This window comes from Ptychodera flava, chromosome 15 (genome assembly GCF_041260155.1).
Source record: "Ptychodera flava strain L36383 chromosome 15, AS_Pfla_20210202, whole genome shotgun sequence".
NCBI classification, from domain to species: domain Eukaryota; kingdom Metazoa; phylum Hemichordata; class Enteropneusta; family Ptychoderidae; genus Ptychodera; species Ptychodera flava.
The window spans coordinates 34,945,951-34,966,202 of NC_091942.1; the positions used below are offsets into that span (position 1 = coordinate 34,945,951).

General features: G+C 38.7%; 2 protein-coding genes across 3 annotated transcripts; both read right to left on the reverse strand.

Annotated features, from left to right (window-relative positions):
• Window positions 1-1,314: 1,314 nt before the first annotated feature.
• Window positions 1,315-7,946, reverse strand: LOC139151989 (short transient receptor potential channel 7-like). The gene is made up of 6 exons (XM_070725063.1): window positions 7,250-7,946; window positions 5,270-5,519; window positions 3,711-3,854; window positions 2,942-2,998; window positions 2,246-2,287; window positions 1,315-1,531 (listed from the first exon to the last, which is right to left on the reverse strand). Exons 1-6 carry the CDS (start codon window positions 7,423-7,425, stop codon window positions 1,439-1,441), a joined length of 762 nt encoding a protein of 253 aa, XP_070581164.1. The 5' UTR covers window positions 7,426-7,946; the 3' UTR covers window positions 1,315-1,438.
• A 2,191-nt stretch (window positions 7,947-10,137) lies between these two features.
• Window positions 10,138-20,165, reverse strand: LOC139152402 (uncharacterized). 2 transcript variants are annotated; one of them, XM_070725523.1, is made up of 7 exons: window positions 19,885-20,165; window positions 15,694-15,800; window positions 14,762-14,817; window positions 13,726-13,876; window positions 12,582-12,735; window positions 11,608-11,768; window positions 10,138-10,414 (listed from the first exon to the last, which is right to left on the reverse strand). In XM_070725523.1, the coding sequence occupies exons 2-7, from the start codon at window positions 15,727-15,729 to the stop codon at window positions 10,196-10,198; spliced, it is 777 nt and encodes a 258-aa protein (XP_070581624.1). In that variant the 5' UTR covers window positions 15,730-15,800; window positions 19,885-20,165; the 3' UTR covers window positions 10,138-10,195. The 2 variants fall into 2 exon arrangements, with proteins under 2 accessions (XP_070581624.1, XP_070581625.1); XM_070725524.1 differs by lacking the exon at window positions 15,694-15,800.
• Between the last annotated feature and the right edge of the window lie 87 nt (window positions 20,166-20,252).

The following is a 20,252-nucleotide window of genomic DNA, read 5'->3' on the forward strand; positions in this document are numbered from 1 at the left end:
TACCGAAGCCGGTGTCCGCAGCGCCGAACGGCCTCATATAAACGAAGGGACAAAAGTTTATTTGGCAAAGTGTTGCAGTGGTTGGGAAGCTGCAAAAATGAATCAATTTGCTTCACATTTGTTCTTCATTCATCGCCAATTTTTGGGAAGGGGCGATATTTATTAACAAGAAAGTAGCTCAGCCGCAGACGGGATGATGCCCTCCCTTCATAAGATTTTGATGATATCTTGAATAACCGAGCCTAAGAACAAATGATTCTATGGGATGATATATACATAAACAACTTTGGATGAACACTGGTAATTTAGCTATCTTCCGCTTCTGCACCGCGTTTCTAATGCATTCATTTTGGCACACGGTACCAACTTTAATCCTTACTTTGATTAAAAGCGTTTCGTATTTCTGCAATAAAAAAAAAATAGATATCGCCAATAGGATAGCTGACAGAGGGCGCCCTGTTTTGCTTTTATCTATGACGTCAAACAGAGCTGTCTAATAGCAATTCACAGTTGATGTAGAACCCTTTTCGGGAGCCTTCAGTTATTATGAGGGGGTGGGCAGGAGGAAATTGAGGATGGTCCATCATGTAAAATGATGCCCCTTTTTAAAATGTAATCCCACTCCAAACTTAATAGTTTGAAATGCACATTAACATGAATTACCAAATATATATAGCAGTACAGATATAGCTTGTTTTGTTGGAGAAAATTGTAAATAGTTTGCCAAATCGACTCCAATGTATTATGATTTTATAATTTTGGACAAAGCCTATATCGACCACATCTTGGCTTCAAATAGTTGCGCAAAAAATTGCTGACCTTCCCCAAAAGGCATGTGTGAAATTTCCCTTCAAAACTGCCTGTGCGAAAAACACCAGCCAGTGGCAGCCTTCCCCCTGTAACTGTCCTGTCACACCTTGAAAACGAATAAAAAATTTGGTGAATACGCTGGCGTACGACGAATACGTTATGGGTAAGTTTTGTATAAGTTAAGGTTCTAAGACAAGAAATTGACCTTTTTAATCTAACAATTCTCTGGTGATTAAGAACCCCTGTAAATTATACATTTTCTGATAGCCTAGATATAGAGGAACATTTTGGTAACCACGGTGTCACCATTGCTTACATTACCATCACGTGACAGGTAAATAACTAGAGGCTTCTTTACTAGTTTCTTTAAAATCAGTCCCAAACACGAAAATGTCAAAGACTTTCATATATACCACTGCAAGCAATAATCTTTAACAAAGTATAAGCCTGCCTACACAACAGCTTTATATTATTCTAAGTGTAACGTGTTAATGCTCAATCAATGAGAATAACAATCGGACTCGAATTGTTTTATCCTCTGTCATCCAAGATGACCAACAACTCTGCTACTCTATCGTTTCATTAAAGTCTTCGTCTTCTTCTTCACACTGGTATTTATGTAGCAGCATCAAACGTGTGTTTTGTCTTCACAAAGTCCATGTATCCGGCAGTTTTTACGGCCATACTCTCGGTAGTAGCGAATTTTCAGAATTGTAATAAGCTGTTGGAGGGAAAAAGACACCAGCATTAATAGGATAAGTTAACAGAGTTTAATTTTCGGCCCTAACCAGAACGATTTTATACGAGTAAAATGGGTATCAAGCTTGAAATAATGTCCAGACTTGGTAGAAATTGACAGTTAAACAGTTTCATGATTTTGTTCAGCGCTGCAAAGATCGATATCCTTTGCCCTGCATTGACCGACTTCCAACAACAAATATCACCATCAGCGCATGCATTGTTTATCTTGCAAACTTGGAGGAATCTTCATGTATGTCTGTGGAAATGAATCCTTTGAAGGAAAGTAAAAAGCAAATCAACATTCATTCTTTGCAACCATTATTTCCACCCGCGGCTTCTTATCACTGCCGTGTCCACTGGAAACCATACTCTATCAGGCAACTCACTGCCTAGACATTTGTCACCCACCAGCTGAAGGTACACAATGAGGAACAGGATTTAGGGTCAATGCCTGACGGGTAATTGTTCAATGAGTACCCGTACTTGAATCAACCACTTACGCCTGAATTATGTCCGCTCCGCAGATGTACCAACATTTCAAGAGAGAGAAGATCAGGAACTCGGAGGGCTTCTGTGTTCTTTTTTCAAACGACGACAGCCACTGCCCTTAATTATCCCACACAAGTTAAACTACTGTGTATAAATTACACAACAACTTATCAATGTTCATGTACATTAAATTAATATTGAATACCTGTTCGTAGCTTGGAATGAAATCTTCTCGTCCATCTGCCATCTAAAATAAATTTTTAAAAAAATCGGGAAAAAACTATGTGGATACAATAACATGTCTTTTTGGTGAACTTAATTGCGGTAAGCAGACATAGCGTCAAATATCACAGAATATTGCAGCCACTCTCCGGTACAGTTCTGCTCGCAGTTCATTAGAAGGTTTCAGTTTGCAAGATTTATCAAACGACGCAATCATGAATTATTGCTCCGAATTTAAACTAATCAGGGGATATTTTACAGCGAGGGTTTTTACAGGTTTTATGACGGAAGCACCATGCCTTCTGAACATTAACCTCATGACCTGCATGACGCAGTGCAGTTTAAGTTAATTTTTAGCTGTCGATGAGTGTGTTTGTGTACATTCAGAGGGACAAAATGATTGTTTGTAAATTCTTTATAGAAATATGTATGTCAGCTTTAGATTTCTATCATTTGACGAAATGGCATGCGAGTATGAGAAACGAACAATTTCGTTTTTGTACATCAGAGCCCTCCAAGGTCTCAGTGATCAGGCACTCGTTGTCGTTAAAGACTTAGTAAAACAGCATCTTGATGCCACTTATAATGATGTATTATTTTTAATTAACAATACTCTACCATTCCATCTTTTATCTCACAACATGCAGGAGTCAGTTTCTGTACTATCTAAAACACCCACCTGAATCCGCTCCTCGTCCTTGCGGTTTGTGTCAATTTTACACCTACGATAGAGAGCCTGCAAATCAAAGACATCAATTTCAATCAAAAAAAGAACATGAAATTGACTAAAAATGAGGAAATCGTGATCCCATAACATTAAAAATTAAGATAGGCGATTTAATTAGAAGAGGAAAGTACTCTTTCCGATAGAAAAGGCTTGGCGGAAAACTAATGTCACGTGAAAACTTGATATTTTGCCACTTGTCCTGTGTAGAAAATACGTAACGATTAAAAGTAAACATGTCGATCTAGACCATACTCGAAAATACAAGACTTAAATTTCTGCTCAAACTTCCCTCAAGCAAACTTGAAACTATTCTCTTTAAGCAAATTTTTGGACTAGGGAAAAATTTACCTAATATTTACCGATATTTGAAATTCAAAATGGCCACTATCCCTGTGTTATCTCTATGCAGGAAAATGGAATTCCTGATTGTCAGAAAAGCAAGCCGGTGATATTTTTTTATAAGCTTAAAAGTGAGTCCCAAACAAGTGGTAGGCAAAAAGAATATTATAATAGTTTCCGAGTCTGAATATTCGTCCCCAAGGTTACTTTCCCCAGTAACTCTTCCAGGTAACTTGAAGTGTCTGATGCAACATTTTGAGACATTAAATTCATCATAGAATATATTACTTTGTGCTTATTTACTTCGCCTTCAGTCTCATAAATCCTTTTCAAACAACCTTAACGAGCAAAGTTCACCAACTTAAAATTTTATAGATATTACCGACTGAATGCATCGTTTCAGACCAAGCAATGTTCTGAAAATAATTTCCAGTTTATTGTGCGGTGGTGGAAATATGATCTTCTGTCTGATGAACAGTAGCCAGATCTCAGATCTCTTGAAATACCATTCCCTCACGATACGTTCCTTGAAAGCAATACATCGATAGGAAGCAGAAATAAATATACACTAAGAATATGTTTGCGAAATATATGTTTTCACAGGTATTAGGCTTGACAATTAGCAATCGAAAGTCGTTTATAGAATTTAGTCAAACGTCAATTTATAACTTCGGAAAGGTGAACGACAGGTGCTGTAGAAGTCGACCAGACTATGAACTACTGAGCACCAGCTCCGGCACACATTTTGTTGTGATTCAGCAGATAGTAAACACCTATTGTCTGGTCATGAGGGCTATAGCGCCCGTCTATTACCCCGAGGGGCCGTGTGTTACCAGAAACACATCGCTATTCCCCGAGGCCGTACGTTGAGGGTATAGCGATGTGTTTCTGGTAACACACGGCCACGAGAGGTAATAGACGAGCGCTATAGCCCGAATAAAGACTAGGCTATAGGTGTTTTATAACACACCACATGTTCATGCTGTACTGTTATATAGTTTTTAATGTGTTTTGATATTTTGCACGGCAACAATCCATTGTGACAAGTTTACTGGGCGATGTTTCCACAGCGGTTTCAGTTGTACGTGGTACCACCTTCTTTCAAAAATATTATAAGCATACCTAGCGACATCCTTAGTTGCACTTTAATCTTTTCCGTCGATGAGCTGTTCAAGTTCCTACGTTGTTTGAATGTTGGAAAATGTTGGAAAATCTGTTTTAGAGAATGTGTCGTCACCTATTCCGGACGCGCTTCACGTTCTAGTTACCCGCCATTGTTCCAAAGCTGCAGACGACACTACGGTCACGTGACCGGGCACGTTTCGAAATTTGGTCAGAACTATTTCCTTAGGGAAATAGCTTTTCAAAAATACCCTCTGACGTCACTTTTGTCGATCCGGTGGGGACTAGACGTATCCATTTTCTCGTCACGTGACGTATGCTGGCGAATAGCTACACGGAATGAGCATGTGGCGTGTTATAATAAATCCTAAACGCAATGTGTCCCGACATGACTGATGCATAGGGCATAGACATTCAACGCTTCCTATTGTGATAACATTTCTCTGGAATATACATTTCTATTAACAGACGGTAAAAATCATTATTAAGCCAAAATTTATAGACTTGTTTCTCATACCAGCACTCTTACAAATATGATGTGGTAATGCAGATTTGTCCATTTTGTTTGTCTTTTTGTTTGTTTCTTTTTCTTTTTCCAGCTTACAGGGTTCGACTTAACCATGTTGGCCAATAAGAACTACGCAGATCATATATGTGTGACTGTTCAGATACTAGCATTTTCTGCTGCGAGAAATACCGGGATTTCCGGATGTTAATTTTTTCGGGCGATAGTGAAAACAGACGTGTACAGTCTAGGAGGGCGCCCGCAAGCATGAGAAACAAAATCTTTTCTTTTTCAGCTTAATTGTTCATACTTACGTCCAGAATGCTGTATTTATTGGTCATCATGGCGCCGCACAATTTTAGAAGGATGAAGATAGCCATCGTCAAAAATACCATGTACAACGTAAACCCGATAATGTCGTAGATATTACTGTTATCGATCACGTGAGTTCCATTCGACAGTGCATTTACACGGGTAACATTGTGGTTGAGCAGTTGTAGAAATTCAATATGGCCACCTCCAGAAAACATAGTCATTGTCAAGTGCAGCAAGGAGGAATTGAATCTGAGTAGCAAATGCAGTATTTAGTGTTAGAATTTGTCGCATGAAAGCGTAGTTCACAATAAGTATGCAGGTGCCTGCAGACAAAAATAAAGGAGTTAAATTATCTGATTATCATGGGAGTGTCGATACGCTCATCAGTAGGCGTACCGTTGCTCGGTAAGGCCAGAAAAAGTTGAGTGGTTCCTGTTATCTGACCTATCCTAACGATCATCCGCCGAACCTGAACTTTTTAAAGTCCTACGAAAACGCGGAAGTGAAAAACATTTAAAAGGCATGTGAAATCAGGCGAATTATGCAAGTCCGTGACAAATCCATCGGGATCTCTAACGTAATTTTTTGTTGCGCTACGAAGAAGCAACAAGGCAGCTAGCGATGTCTGTAGCATGCAATCATAGACCTTCTCGAGGGTCTATTATGCAAACAATTTCGATCGTGGGGACGAAAAAATCAGTTTCTTTTGGTCTGACAGTAGTGTTACCATGAGAAATATTCTAGCCCTGATATAATTCTTCATCCTTTCACGCACCAACTAGTAATACTTCCATCGTCGCATCGTTCAGCCCAGTGCAGACACTTTCAAAATCACTAGCGAGTTAATCGACCGGAATCTTACATATTCGATCGACCAAGCCATACTGTCGTCCATTTTCGAATTGCATGTTTGAGCTAAACTAGCGTAGTGACTAATACATAGATGAACAGTATTTTCAAAAATCATCTGAAAGTAAGGACGGAGCTCGTACCCAAGCTGCGGTTTGTGTCTGGACTAATAGTGTAGTTGATAAGCATAAATGTTAAGTGTTCATTCCTATTTACATGAATGCCATCAAATTAATATGAGTGAATCATAATTTCATTTCTAAACCCTTACTGTGGTCAATGACAACCGGCTTAGTCTCCTGTATATTAATAATAATGAGTCAAATCAGTTTTGGTGGCACTTAATTGCATAAAAAACTCGTCTTGTCTTGTGATAACAACACCAGCCAATCCGAGTACGTGTTACAAAGGAACTATTCACCACTACTGTTGTATTAAGCAACTGCATTACTTGAATAAGAACTAAAACAGTGCAAAAAAATCCCGACCAACCTACCTTTTTTGGAAAGAACATAATATTTGGCGTAATGACTCAAGAACGAACAAGAACTGATTCAGAATCACTTGTTTCAATCTCGAACCGTACGCTTCATGTCGTTGTTTACAAGGCCTTTGGTTCTGCATACCAGATCAGGTGGTAATTTGCCCGGCGTCAGTCGAACGCGTGACTCTATCTCCGGCCATGATGGCCCGTAAAACAATTCACGACTATCAAATCAAGGGACGGTATAAGTGGGTTGCGCCCCTCACACTTTTATCACAAAATGACGACAATCTATTAAAATGGCGCAATATTAGGCTAGCAAACTTTGGACAAGTCTTGTACAAAGTTTGATAGCCTAATAATATCAAACTTTGGACAAGTCTTACCAAGTTGATGACTGAAGGAGAAAACGACAAAGCAAGGACGAATATTTTCCTTACTCACAGGAGATACTGTAGTACGTTTTGTCTATGTTGAACTCCGATTCCAGAAAAATGCATTCGCGGTTGTCTGACATCCACCTCATCTTGAGTGTGTGGAAAAAGCGACTGCGCAAGATCTATACATCTACTGATCATAAAATCGCCAATTTTTCTAAGGTGTCGTCGCTTTGCACAGACAACAGAATTTACAAAGTTTCACTTACGTTGAAAATGGCCTGAAGATTCCACTTCGCATACGATGGTAGAGAAAATAGAACGCACTCGCAAACACCAGGACCACGTATCCAAAGATGACAAGAAAGCGGAAGACTTCAGCCCTCATTTCAAGGAATATCAAAAACATTTTTCCAATTAATGCCGATAGGTAAAACGCCTGCATGCGGCGGAGCAGGATACAGACCAATGTCAAGGCAGGCAACTTTTCCAGGAAGAAGACAAAGTGATATCCTGTATCGACAAAATCCTTTATGATTACACCCGCGGCAAACGAAATCAAAATTATTATATCTAGAATATTCCAGATATCAGTGAAGTAAAGCCTACAGCCAACGATGTTAATCTGCACGAGTTCATACAGAAAAGATCCGACGATCCATGAAAGAAGAAAATAGTACACAATATAATGATAGACATCAAAAACCTCATAGAAGAACAGTGCAACCAGGAAGAAGGCTGAAGAGATGAACTCCCCGGCGAATTTTCCTTTTGGACTGGATATTAATCCATTACAACAGGGGAATAGATAGACCAAAGGTAGGATAGGGTAGGATAGTGCGTAGAACAAAAAGAAAAACAAATGGTAGAATAAAAATAATCCCCAACTGCTTCCTCCCCATCGAAACCACTTGGGCTGCCCATCAAGCCACTGCCTTTGAAGCTCAACTTGAGTCTTGCAGTTCAGTTCAGTTCAGTATACTAGGGATTGACTATCTTGCGATAATAACATCCCATGTCAGATCCTGTTAATGGTACGGAAGTATCTATCAATGTTGTTCTTGAAGCTATTTACATCCTTCGAAAGTACTACATAGTCCGGTAATGAGTTCCACTCATCAACAATGCGAAGGGAAAAGGAGTATTTACGGATATCCAGTCTACACAATTTCTTTTGTAGTTTCTCTACATGTCCTCTTGTAGTTTTAGACAAACATCGCTCCATTATTATGTTGCAGTCATCTATATTATTCAAGATCTTGTACACTTCTATCATATCACCTCTCACACGACGAGTTTCCAAGGTAGTTAGTTCAAGTAAGGATAGTCTTTCAAAATAAGATTTGCCTCTACATTCTCGGATAGACATGGTAAAACGGGCCTGGACTTTCTCCAATAAACGTTTATCGTTTTGTAACCAAGGAGACCACACTTGAACAGCATACTCTAGGCAAGGCCTCACAAATTGCTTATAAAGCCTGAGCATGATATCTCTCGTGCGAAGTGAATGATCTCTTGATCATACCAATTACATGATTTGCCTTTTTAAGTGCCTCTGAACACTGACGACTGGGTTTTAAACTTCTGTGCACTATAATTCCAATATCCTTTTCTTTTTCAACTTCTTCTAGAGGCACATTACACATTTCATAATTCCTTTTGGAGTTATCATGTCTAATATGGATAACTTTGTACTTGTCAGTATAAAATTTCATGAACCATTTATCAGACCAGTCCACTGGATGATCCAAATCTCTCTGTAACTTTACATGGTCATTGAAGCTATGAATTTCTCTATAAACCTTTGTGTCATCGGCAAATTTCTTAAGACGAGCATGGATATTGTCATCGATATCGTTTATAAAAATGACGAACAGAACAGGCCCTAATACGGATCCTTGTGGTACACCACTAGTCACTGGTTTCCATGAAGAACATTTACCACTAACGACCACTCTTTGCTGCCGATTACTTAGCCATTCCTGTATCCATCCTGAGATGTCTTCCATTATTCCATGTATATGCAGTTTATGAATCAACCTCTTATGTGGAACCTTATCAAACGCCTTGGCAAAATCTAAATAAATGATGTCAACTGGAGACCCTTTGTCAGCATACTCTGTTATGTCTTCTAGAAATTCAAGCAAGTTGGTCAGGCATGATTTACCAGATGCAAATCCATGTTGAGATGTGTTAATCAAGCGATGAACCTTCAAATGGCTAATAATACTGTCCCTCAGGCATGATTCCATAAGCTTGCACACAACTGATGTCAAACTCACAGGTCTGTAGTTACCTGGTACTGTTTTCTTCCCCTTTTTAAATATCGGACATACATTAGCCATCTTCCAATCAGATGGTATGTGTCTTTCCTTCAAAGATCTACTAAATAGTATCGACAGCGGAAAAGATAATTGTCCCTTACACTCGATCAGTACTCTATTTGTTATTTGGTCTGGACCTGCAGCTTTGTTAGCATCCAAGTTTCCAATCTTTGTCTTTATCATGCTCTCTTCAAATACTATGGTTGACAGTGTTCCTGAGCTACATCTCTCTTGCGATGAGCAACGATGAGCAACAAACTGTAACAGAGAAAACAGAATAAAAAATCAGATTGTTGCCAGAGAAATAACAAAACAAAAACTATGTGTGTATGTATGTATGTATGTATGTATGTATGTATGTATGTATGTATGTATGTATGTATGTATGTATGTATGTATGTGTGTGTGTGTGTGTGTGTGTGTGTGTGTGTGTGTGTGTATGTATGCATGCATGCATGCATGCATGCATGCATGCATGCTTGTATGTATGTATGTATGTATGTATGTATGTATGTATGTATGTATGTATGTATGTATGTATGTATGTATGTATGTATGTATGTATGTATGTATGTATGTATGTATGTATGTATGTATGTATGTATGTATGTATGTATGTATGTATGTATGTATGTATGTATGTATGTATGTATGTATGTATGTATGTATGTATGTATGTATGTATGTATGTATGTGTGTGTATGTATGCATGCATGCCTGCATGCATGTATGTATGTGCGTGTGTGTGTGTGTGTGTGTGTGTGTGTGTGTGTGTGTGTGTGTGTGTGTGTGTGTGCATGTATGCATGCATGCATGCATGCATGTATGTATGTATGTATGTATGTAGGTATGTATGTATTTATCTATGTATCTGTGGTTGAATACAAACTTTCACATAAAAATGAAACAGACAATAGGTTGATCACCTACCCCTTTCCCTTCATATTTAACAGCATCGTAGACCAAATGCAATCTGTCATTGAGAAAGATTCCGCTCTTCTTATCACATTTACCCTTTAACAATGTTCTCACTTCTGTTGGTGTATGGCAACAGTGAAGTAGATTTTCAAGGAAGGTTGTCAGTTGTCTCTTGCAGAACTTATACTTTTCCTGAAAACGATCAATGTCATAACAAAAGAACTATACAAATGAACATGTGCTATAACACCTCTCTCTCTCTCTCTCTCTCTCTCTCTCTCTCTCTCTCTCTCTCTCTCTCTCTCTCTCTCTCTCTGAACATGTCGGCGTAACCGTTCTCTAAAGTTATTATGGCCGGGCTGGTTTGGCAACACCCTGGGGGATATCTAAGCGGAGGCGTAGGTCATGTTTTGTTTACATGCCACTGTTAGGTGAGGGGCTCATCACTCGATTTTCAAAAATATCAGCCGAATAAACAGCTTAAAATATTCACCACTGTGATCTCACTAACATTTTTCATGGGAAAATCTCATGTATAAAAGCCTGTTATGCAGCCTAAGTGAAATGACAGGTTCCTGGCAGGCTTTCACAGATATAGGGCAAGCCATTATAGGAAGCCAGATGTTAAATGAAAACCTGACATTTGCTTAAAGATTCACTTTTATTACAAATGAGCTAGCTGTTTGATGCTGTCGACTTGCTACATCTGTTGATCAGCTTCTTCCTGTTTTTGAAGAAACTGGTGTGCTTCAAATATTTAAGGGGAATAAATAAAATACCATATCTTTGCCAATGTTAGGCATTAATGTTGATATTGGAACATGAGGAGTAAGACTGCGTATGAGTTGTTGTATTGGAATATTGTAAACAAATTGAAAAATATACTTAAGCTGTTGTCACGATGCCAACTCGGCTGCGATATCTCCTGCAGCAAGGCAACCTTAGTTCTCATTGCCCTAACCTTATACTTTGGATATCCAGGCCTGTTGTTGGCCATTTTCATGACATTTGTATAGCCTAAAATTCTGGCACTTTTAGCAGGACATTGCTGGAGATGTTGTTTAGTACGCAATAATTTATTTCGGTGTCGTGACAAAGCAAAGATAATATTTGCATTAAAGTAAACTCTGGGCCGCATTTCGCGTACAGAATTTAGTGAATTTGCTTTTGGATATGCCGACCGAGGGGAACGAAGGATGAAACAACAAAACCAATATCATTTTATTTTCTCAGAAATTTGACGAAATGGGGCAGGAACAAGTGCAATGATAAGTCACCGCGCAAGGATGGGGTTATTAAATCATACTACGGGTCCGCGACTCAACGAGCTAAATATAACAGGAACACTCACAAAAAGTAAAGTACAATAAACGTGACAAACATACCCGAAGTACATGTAAAGTGTTCGTTGGTCCAAATACGTCTTTGAACTCTGACGGCCACATGAAAGCGGCTTGAATTGGATCATCCTCGTTCACGCACAAGTAAGCTGGATTCGCTTTGGCGACCATCTTTGGTAATTGCTCAACGGCTTCATAGTCAATATCTGTAGAATATTTTGGTCCAAGCATTGGCCGTCATCAAAACAATAAAATAAAAAATTGCTGCGTAGTGCACACTCAATAGGATACCTCTCCAGAAATTTAAATCGAGAGAAACTTTTTTGTCTTCGCTACGAATGACTTTGCGACTATCTTTAGTCTTAAAAATGTTAACAACACTGTTGAAAACCACACTGAACCGGGAAAGATGTATGACGTAATGTTTTGTCTCGTAAACGCCAGTGGCAGAGGTTACTATATATATTATATGATCTTACACACTTTCTCGTAGTTTGATTGATTTGTTACTTTGAATAGACGCCATACAATATATTGTTCATTCACTATTGTAATGTGTACTGAACTTGCAAATTTTTTGACATTGATTACCATCAATCAATTGTATAATGCAAAATAAATAGCATGAAAATCGCATCGGAAATAAATGTAAAATGTTCACTGCCACGTAGACATTAGAGGAAGAGGTAGTCCCGTCTGCAGCTGCGCGACTTCCTCGCTAATTAACATTGCCTCTTCTCAGAAATTGGCGATCAATGTCGAGCAAATGTCAAGCACACTCAGCACTTGATGCATGAACATAATTCACCAGTCTTGTAGCTTTCAAATTACTGGAAGACTGTCAAATACACATTGGTTGCGTCACTTCGTTTATATTGTCACTTGTGTCGGTACAGCCGCCATTTTAAATTTTGGATATGCACGAGGGATGTTGGAATATGTTGTGCATAGAAACAGACTCAACGTATGGGTCCCATACGCAAAGCCGCAGACGGGACGACCCCTTTCCTTTAAAGTACCTTTGGCTTGATATATTCCCACAATTTCGAGTTTTCCGCAAGCCTTCTTGAACAAGTGAACCATTTGAAAACACCCATTCTCTGAGGCTATTTGCAAGGCTTTCGGTTGCATTCTCTCCATCTTGTATTTTTCATCTTTGTTGACGTGTTCGAGCTTGAAAGAGGGAAGTATTTAGAGTGAAAGTCTGTGTACTACCATAATAACATGATTAACCTCGTACTAATCGAATGATTCATCAACAGAAACAAGCATGAGCTCCAAAATAGCAGCACCTATGTTTGATTCATCTCTCTATTCTAATCCATACACATGATTACCTCATTTCAGAACAAATCTGGGTAGAATGCGCCTCGGGGACAGATATTCGGACTCTTAAACTTGTAACAATATTCTTTTGATCGATAAATTGTCGGGGCTCATTTTGAAGCTTATAAAGTAAACTTGTGAAATTTGGGAAGTTTATTTTACTCCATAGAGAAAACACTGGGGCGGTGGCCATTTTGAATTTCAAATGTATGTAAGTATTTGGTAATTCGTGTCTCCAGTACCAAAATTTGCTCAGTGACCCCTGATTTTTATTCTTGATTTTCAAAGAGAGTGGTTGAAAAGTTGCTTGATGAAAGTTTGAGCAAAAGTTTCTAAGTTTTGTTTATTTTCTAACCTCCTTTTCAGTTCGATACCGTATTCATCATAGAGGGTTTGGTTAGGAACGTCAAAATGATACGTGTCGCTCTGATGCAATATCACAAGCAGGTATCACAAGCTGTTAGATAAATACGATATCTCTCTTCGACAAATGATCGCTGATGGCATCAGTGACATTGGGACTTAGTTGGTGACCACTACCTATTTTGACTTGACTGATATATGGCGGGGGCCAAATGTGGGGCAGGATTCGCTTACGATTTTCGAAACACCAGACATTAATTCTTGGTCTTTTGCCCACAGATCCATATATCTTTCTTTCATGAATTTGACTTTGTTGTGTGTACCGGTGCTTTACTGTCTGTTCTGTGCTGTTTTGTATGTTTATAACAATTGACTATGTATTGCCAAATTTTTACCAAGTGTTATTGGATTATGAATGGATATGATTGTGATTATTATTCATCAACGTCTCTCCAAAACTAAAAGATGACCTACCGACATCATCTCTTTGATCTTTCCTATGTTTCCCTGCCTGACATATTGCAGGAATTTGTCCCTCTCTCCTTCATTTCTTTGACCACCTTTAAGGTACAGCAGTATATCATTTCCAACATTTCCAAATATTTCACTGATGTTAGCTCCACACCTATGCATAGAACAATAAAATAAAATAAATTTCGGAGTGAATACACACCCTGTGACACATTTTGATGAGAAATTGAATCAGAAATATATAGGGAGTGCAATAGGTAATTATGCCAAGTTGTCTACACATTACAGTGTGCTCTCGAACGACTGCGCTTAATCTAAACTCGTCTGCTTTTTTTTTTTTGAAAGATGTATTCAATAGGCGAGCAATCAAAGTGTAAAGGTGTTCTGGTTCAGTAAAAGTATGGTCTTCTGGAAAACTGTTTTTCATCTGACATTCTATTTTTTCCTTTTCCGTTTCAGGGAGTGGTTGGGGGAAAGTAATAAGTTTTCTTCAAAGGTACTTGTATACTGAACTCTAAAACTCTATTCTCGTGATTATGAAAATTTGTGTTTATAATTTTTTAGGTCATTTTTGTCATTTATAATCAAAACATATTTGCCCAGAAACTCGATCATTTCGGTTCTAGGGGGTGACCTAATCAAGATTTATTCAAATTGTGATGATTTTGCACTGATAAGTTTAGGCCAATGTTATAATTTGATAAAACAAGATGTTATTTAAATTTGATACGCCCGACTTCCATTAGTTCTGTTCAAATGGAAGCACATAACAGCGTTCAATTGATGTCTTCCATGTGAATATTGAAGTTTCATGAATTTCCAAACTAACTCGATTTTCTGAACGAACCGATAGATTATTCCACCTTGCAGAAATCTCTTAACTTACTGGTATTGAAGTTAACGACGTATTAAAGAGAAACTCGAGGGACTCCAGCATATGAGCGATTTCATTCATACATATACCCCATCATTGAAAAGTTTCAACAATATGACAATAGATCTACAATTATTTATTCATTTAAAGGTAAGTCATTCTTACCTATCAGCGTCGTCAGCTTCATCGTAAGTTTTGCCATCGGCTTCATCGGGCATGCGCTGTTAAACAAGTTCAGAAGACAGAGCGAGTCAATACTGCACTGCACTACACTCAGTAAGCACGTCAAAGTGCACTTGACATTCCATGCTATTATGCTATAATGTCAACAGAGCTAATGAAATGTTCATTTATGGATAAACTGTCTTTTGATAAAGTCAACTGATCAGCAGTTAACCGCATTGCAAAGGCAAATTTGAGAAGGAACTGCTAGAATTTTCACGATATACCAAAAGAACTCCGAAGATTTCAATATTTTGTCATTGTCTCTATAATGAAATCTAAGTAAGACTTCCACGAACTCCAGGCTCGAATGGTAAATAAATTAGGAAAATGTATTTGGAAGTTGTAACAGCTTTAGTGTATAAACATTAAAGTCAAGGAGTAACACTTAAATATGGTGTCACGATTTTATGAAAATATTTTGCTTATTCTTGCAAAAACAGGAGTAATGACACTTCCAAGTCAAAAAGAGGCAAGAAATTCACCGAGTGCAATGTTATCGTATTTTGGCCGTCAACCGAATGGTTAATTGCCCTTGGTTAGCCCGTAGGGCAAAATATGAGAATATTAAACATGCAAACATCTACATTATATCTAGCACAAGGTCACTCAGCATTTCCTTGGCAATGTTTTGGATGGCAAATTGATTGTATTTTGTAGCATCTGCTGTTATATGGGGGCTTCATCGTTGCAGCCTTCAGTGAAGATAAGGAATACCCTTACAAGGTTTTGATGGTTTTACTTTGAGGTAGAATAGCTGTGGACAGAATAAGGGCGGTTTAGTAAGAAAAGTGACATGAAGGGAATATTAGAAAGACCAAAGACGTGCAAGGAGTGACGTCATCAGCAAAACCAAAGAAGTATCTTGTATTTACCTTTGGTTCAAAGCCTCCAAAAAGATCCTTTGCCATGTTATCTCCTTGCTTATAACACTTTCAAATCGATCGAATGATCGAATCACTGTCAAGGGAGTCGGAGTGCTCTGAAAAGTTAAAATAATTGATAATTGTTTGGAAATGTTCAAGATAAATTGCAAAAGAATCTTATAACTCTTTAAGTGGCTGTACTGACATCTCTGATGCCGATCTGCTGTAGAAATCTGTTTCTGCTTTTCACACTAATGTTGATTCACAGACGATGGCTGTAAAAGAAACGATCCTATCATATTGTAATTCAATAAATGGTATGTTTTGCCAGGATCTATGTCACTTCCGGGCGTATTTCACCAGAAAATATCAATTTCATGCACGCTGCCATGTCCGGGACAAAGCTGTCTATTTAAATAAAAGCACTTCGCATTCATCGTAATAAGACCTACTCGATATTTCATCCATAATTTTTAACATTTTATATGGGGAACAGCGGACAAGTCTGTCCCAGGGGTAGGGTGGAGGTAGGGATGACTTGGCCGGTCTACGCATGGGGTTTGTAAAACAGAATCCTATAATTGTGTCATGTACCTAGTTGTCCTGTGATTCTAATTCCCACCGAATAAATCGAGAAGTTCCTCAACTATCACCACTCGTCTCAGTCGCAGATGACACGTTCATCTTCTTCACACGTTCTAGAATGCGCGCGCATGGACAGCACTTTCCAACTTCCTCAGAGTCAAAGTGGTTCCGAGCCGTGAACTGGTTAACAGTTCTGGAAACTGGTTACCGATAACTTGCTCTTTTCATATATCAGCATTATACATAAAATGATGAATACCACCATAGACTATTCTTTTCTAGGGTCTACTATAGCATCAATCTCCGTACAGAGATTGTAGCTCAGCTTTTGCGATTATTATCTAGCTAGCGAGTCTGACCAATGTCCACACGTAGCTAAAAGAAAGTCTGAAAGACTTCGTATGGTTCTACTCCGGAATAAAAAGGACTCGATGTGTTCTACAATGGTTACTCTAAGGGAGCCATCATTATTTACGGTCTGGGGGTCGGAGGAATATGAGGTGGGGGTCACTCAAAAATTGAAAGCTACAAGAGAGTTGCTCAAAATGTGGAGAGAAAGAAGGGGGATGACTCAATTTTTGGTGCAAAATGAATTAAACACCTCTCAGATTGCACCATTTCACGCATCAATTTCTCAAAAATTTTCGATGCGAGAGGGGGTACACCCCCTCTTGCACTTTCCACCCCCTTGGGGTGTTCTAACAGTTTTACTCAGTAAAAATACAAATTGAAAACATCTCTCATATTGCACCAAATTTCATCATTGCACACATCAATTTCTGAAATTTTTCGACACAAGAGAGAGTACAACCTCCTCTGATACTGCTGCTCTGCCTCCTGCGTGTTCTCTCCTCTGTACTTTCAAATTCTGCCCTGTCAGATATTTTGGTGAAAACCTTGTCATGATACCCATCGAAAGTAAACAATATTATATGGTTAGATACTGGTTAGCCTATAGCGTGAGCTTTTATATCTGCATTTTATTGTGACTTCGGATTTCATTTTACATTTCATTTTGCTGGTTTCTCCTTTTTCAACTATCATGAGATAACCGATGATAATCTAGCGGGATATGAAAGGTCTGTTCTATTGCTTTTTTTGGTAAATTTTACGACATGTCTTGATTTTTAACTTTTCTAAGTGGGGGTCAAAATTTCTTTGTTAGAGAAAGGTTACTCATAGATAGTGAAAATGAAAAATGTTTTTGGTCTAGGTATCAAAATAATTGACCAGAAATCATCTTTTTAGTTTTTGGCAATTGGTCGCAACAAAAATCAATTCAATTAATTATTGCGAATCCTTTTCAGTCCCAGTAGTTTCCCATAATCGTCAAGTGATGTTGACAAAATCCGTCTGTGCCCCTAAATAATCATATATAGACCATGAGTACTGCTTTCTCCACCATGCATTTTGTAGCAAAGTTTGCGAACAACGGTAACTAAATTTGTGAAGCAATTTTCTCTTCAGGTATATTTCAAGCAAATGAAGCAGACCATACTTGACTTATTCTATTCACTGCAGTACGGCTAATGCCACTCAGAATAGGCCGCGCTAAACAGTTGACAGCAAAGCTGAGATCTACAATGGCTATAAAGCAGAGTTGTGTCACTCATACTCCTTCAATGACGTTTGCATGCTTATTCCTTGGCTTTCTGGATTCTCTGCGATCGGTGTTGTTGTTAAGAAAAGTACCGTGGTACTGCCAGTCGCAACTTAATGCTTGTCCATGGTGTATGATGTGTAGCAGGAAAGGGACTGATTGTAATACTTTCAGCATGTCTAACGACCATCAAATCAAATTTCATCAAACCACCTATTACCGAAGGCACGTATGTATTGGTTTCACTTCTACTTGTTTGATGAGTTTTTTAGTTCCGTACACAATGTGCACTCAAACTTGCATGCTACCACTTACTAACACCATGATTGTAAGTTTTACGGCCAGACTACGCATGAGCAAATGAAACATATGACCAAAGGTCATTAGGGTTGCTGGGATGGTTATAAAACCTTCAAGAAAGTCAGTTTCGCCAAACAAAAAAGACGACATACATGAAAGGACTAATGCGCTCGAACAACCATAAACAAGACTGCACAAAGAAAAGCTCTCAAAGTTGTCTCCGAGGTCATGTGAACCCTGGACAACTTAGACGTATATGTAGATTAAATCTGTTTCCGTAAGGGAACCGTCATTATTTACGGCCTGGGAGTCGGAGGAATTTCATCGTAAACTCTGAAATTTCGAGTAAACCCCCTGCCAACCACAGTGAATTGGAGTAATCCCCTCTCCCGGCCCCCTCTCTAACACAGAAATTTAACTAAAACCCCTACATAGAAAGGTTAAATTTCAATACATGTATTTAATATAATTTAGAAAAATACAGCCATAGTAAAGACCTTCCAAATCCTTGTGTACCCTGCTAGATTATCATCGATTGTGTCATGCATTTTAAAAGGGCGAAACTTATAAAATGAAACTCAAAGTCACAACAAAGCTCACGCAATAGCCAGTATGCAACCACATACATCATTGTTTAATTTGGATGGGTATCATGACAGGGTTTTCACCAGGATATCTGAGTGGGCAGAATTTGAATGTACAGGAGGAGAACACGCGAGAGGCTGAGGGGGAAAGTGTCAGAGGGGAGCGTCCTATATCTTGCATGGGAAATTTTGAGAAATTGCTGTGCCCAATGACGCAGCCTGGTGCAATCTGAGAGGTATTTTTCAATTTGTTTGTAACTAAGTAAAACTGTTAGAAAACCCAAAGAGGTAGAGCACGAGAGGGGGGTGTACCACCTCTCGTATCGAAAATTTTGAGAAATTGATGTGTGCAATGGTGCAATCTGAGAGGTGTTTCACTTAATTTCGCCCAAAAAATTGAGTAACCCCCTTTCCTCTCCACATTTTGAGCAACCCTCCCTTGCAACTTTCAATTTTTGAGTGACCTCTTCAGATTCCTGCGACCCCTAGGACGTAAATAATGACGGCTCCCTAGTGTGTGTCAGTGTGTATATTTTTCAGTGGTTGATTGAACTTGTACCATGCTAAGGTGTCCTGATCAAAATTGAAAAAGAACTTAGATTTGTTCTAGGGCTATGTGTTATAGATATTTGGTTGATGTGACAGGGTGGCTATAATACGGGCGTCTTTGCTAGATGAGTGAGTACCGCATGTTTTGAGTGCGAGTTAAATGTAGATTGAAGTTTAAAGTCTTGCGCGAGCGACTGCAGAAGGCGAATGTTTTCTTGTGGATAAACTTGATTTGGTACCATACATTTGACCATAAAATTCTCCCTTAAAAACTTACCCATTGGCTGAATTGTCCATTACAGTAACTGTGGCGAACCATGATCCCTATTGTCACCAAGGCTTGACGTTTTATATTGCGACCGAAAATAAATTGTTCATTTTGAGGTAAGACAACGCAGCAGAGTGTCTTGTCTCTCACACAATAGAATGTTTGCGCGTTATCTTATGTCGTTCTTAGTTTTTTTGTCACGATGCTCTTCTGACTGTAATCTCAGTATTAAAAAAGTGATATTGAAAGTAACACATTGATTCCTGGTCAATGTTTTGTAAAAGGAAAAATAGAAAAAACTACTGATTACATACCTAAGGCAACGTAGGAAACCAAGAAATCAGTCTGGTTATTAAAGTATCGAGGGCGTTGATGGGTTTCACTCCTTCCTGTATAGTGACTAGCTGTAGTGTTGTTGGATCTCCGAGTAAAGCCACACACACACACACAAAGCACTCTGGAACTCATAAATTTGGGCTCGCCAATGCGGCAACTCTAATGTTAATGATGAGACAACTCTTAAGCGAACGATATATGGCTAAAAGTCACTTAAGGATAAAATGATGAGGCCAAAATCTGATCTGCTTCAAAACAACACAACAGACAATTCATTTGAATAATTCCTGAGCTCGCCGCCAATACATTAACTTACGGCGGGGGGGAGGCTCGTCAGAAAGGATGC

What these genes read in the sequence shown, in the direction of transcription:
- LOC139151989 (XM_070725063.1), bottom strand. Translation starts at nt 7,425, where the DNA reads ATGCAGGCGTTTTACCTATCGGCATTAATTGGAAAAATGTTTTTGATA. An exon ending in ATCTTCAGGCCATTTTCAAC is followed by an intron (nt 5,520 to 7,249) that starts GTAAGTGAAACT and finishes TTTGCTACTCAG; the next exon opens with ATTCAATTCCTCCTTGCTGC. An exon ending in TGAAACGATGCATTCAGTCG is followed by an intron (nt 2,999 to 3,710) that starts GTAATATCTATA and finishes TTTGATTTGCAG; the next exon opens with GCTCTCTATCGTAGGTGTAA.
- LOC139152402 (XM_070725523.1), bottom strand. Translation starts at nt 15,729, where the DNA reads ATGGCAAAGGATCTTTTTGGAGGCTTTGAACCAAAG. An exon ending in GAAGCTGACGACGCTGATAG is followed by an intron (nt 13,877 to 14,761) that starts GTAAGAATGACT and finishes TTCTATGCATAG; the next exon opens with GTGTGGAGCTAACATCAGTG. An exon ending in GGGAATATATCAAGCCAAAG is followed by an intron (nt 11,769 to 12,581) that starts GTACTTTAAAGG and finishes AATATTCTACAG; the next exon opens with ATATTGACTATGAAGCCGTT.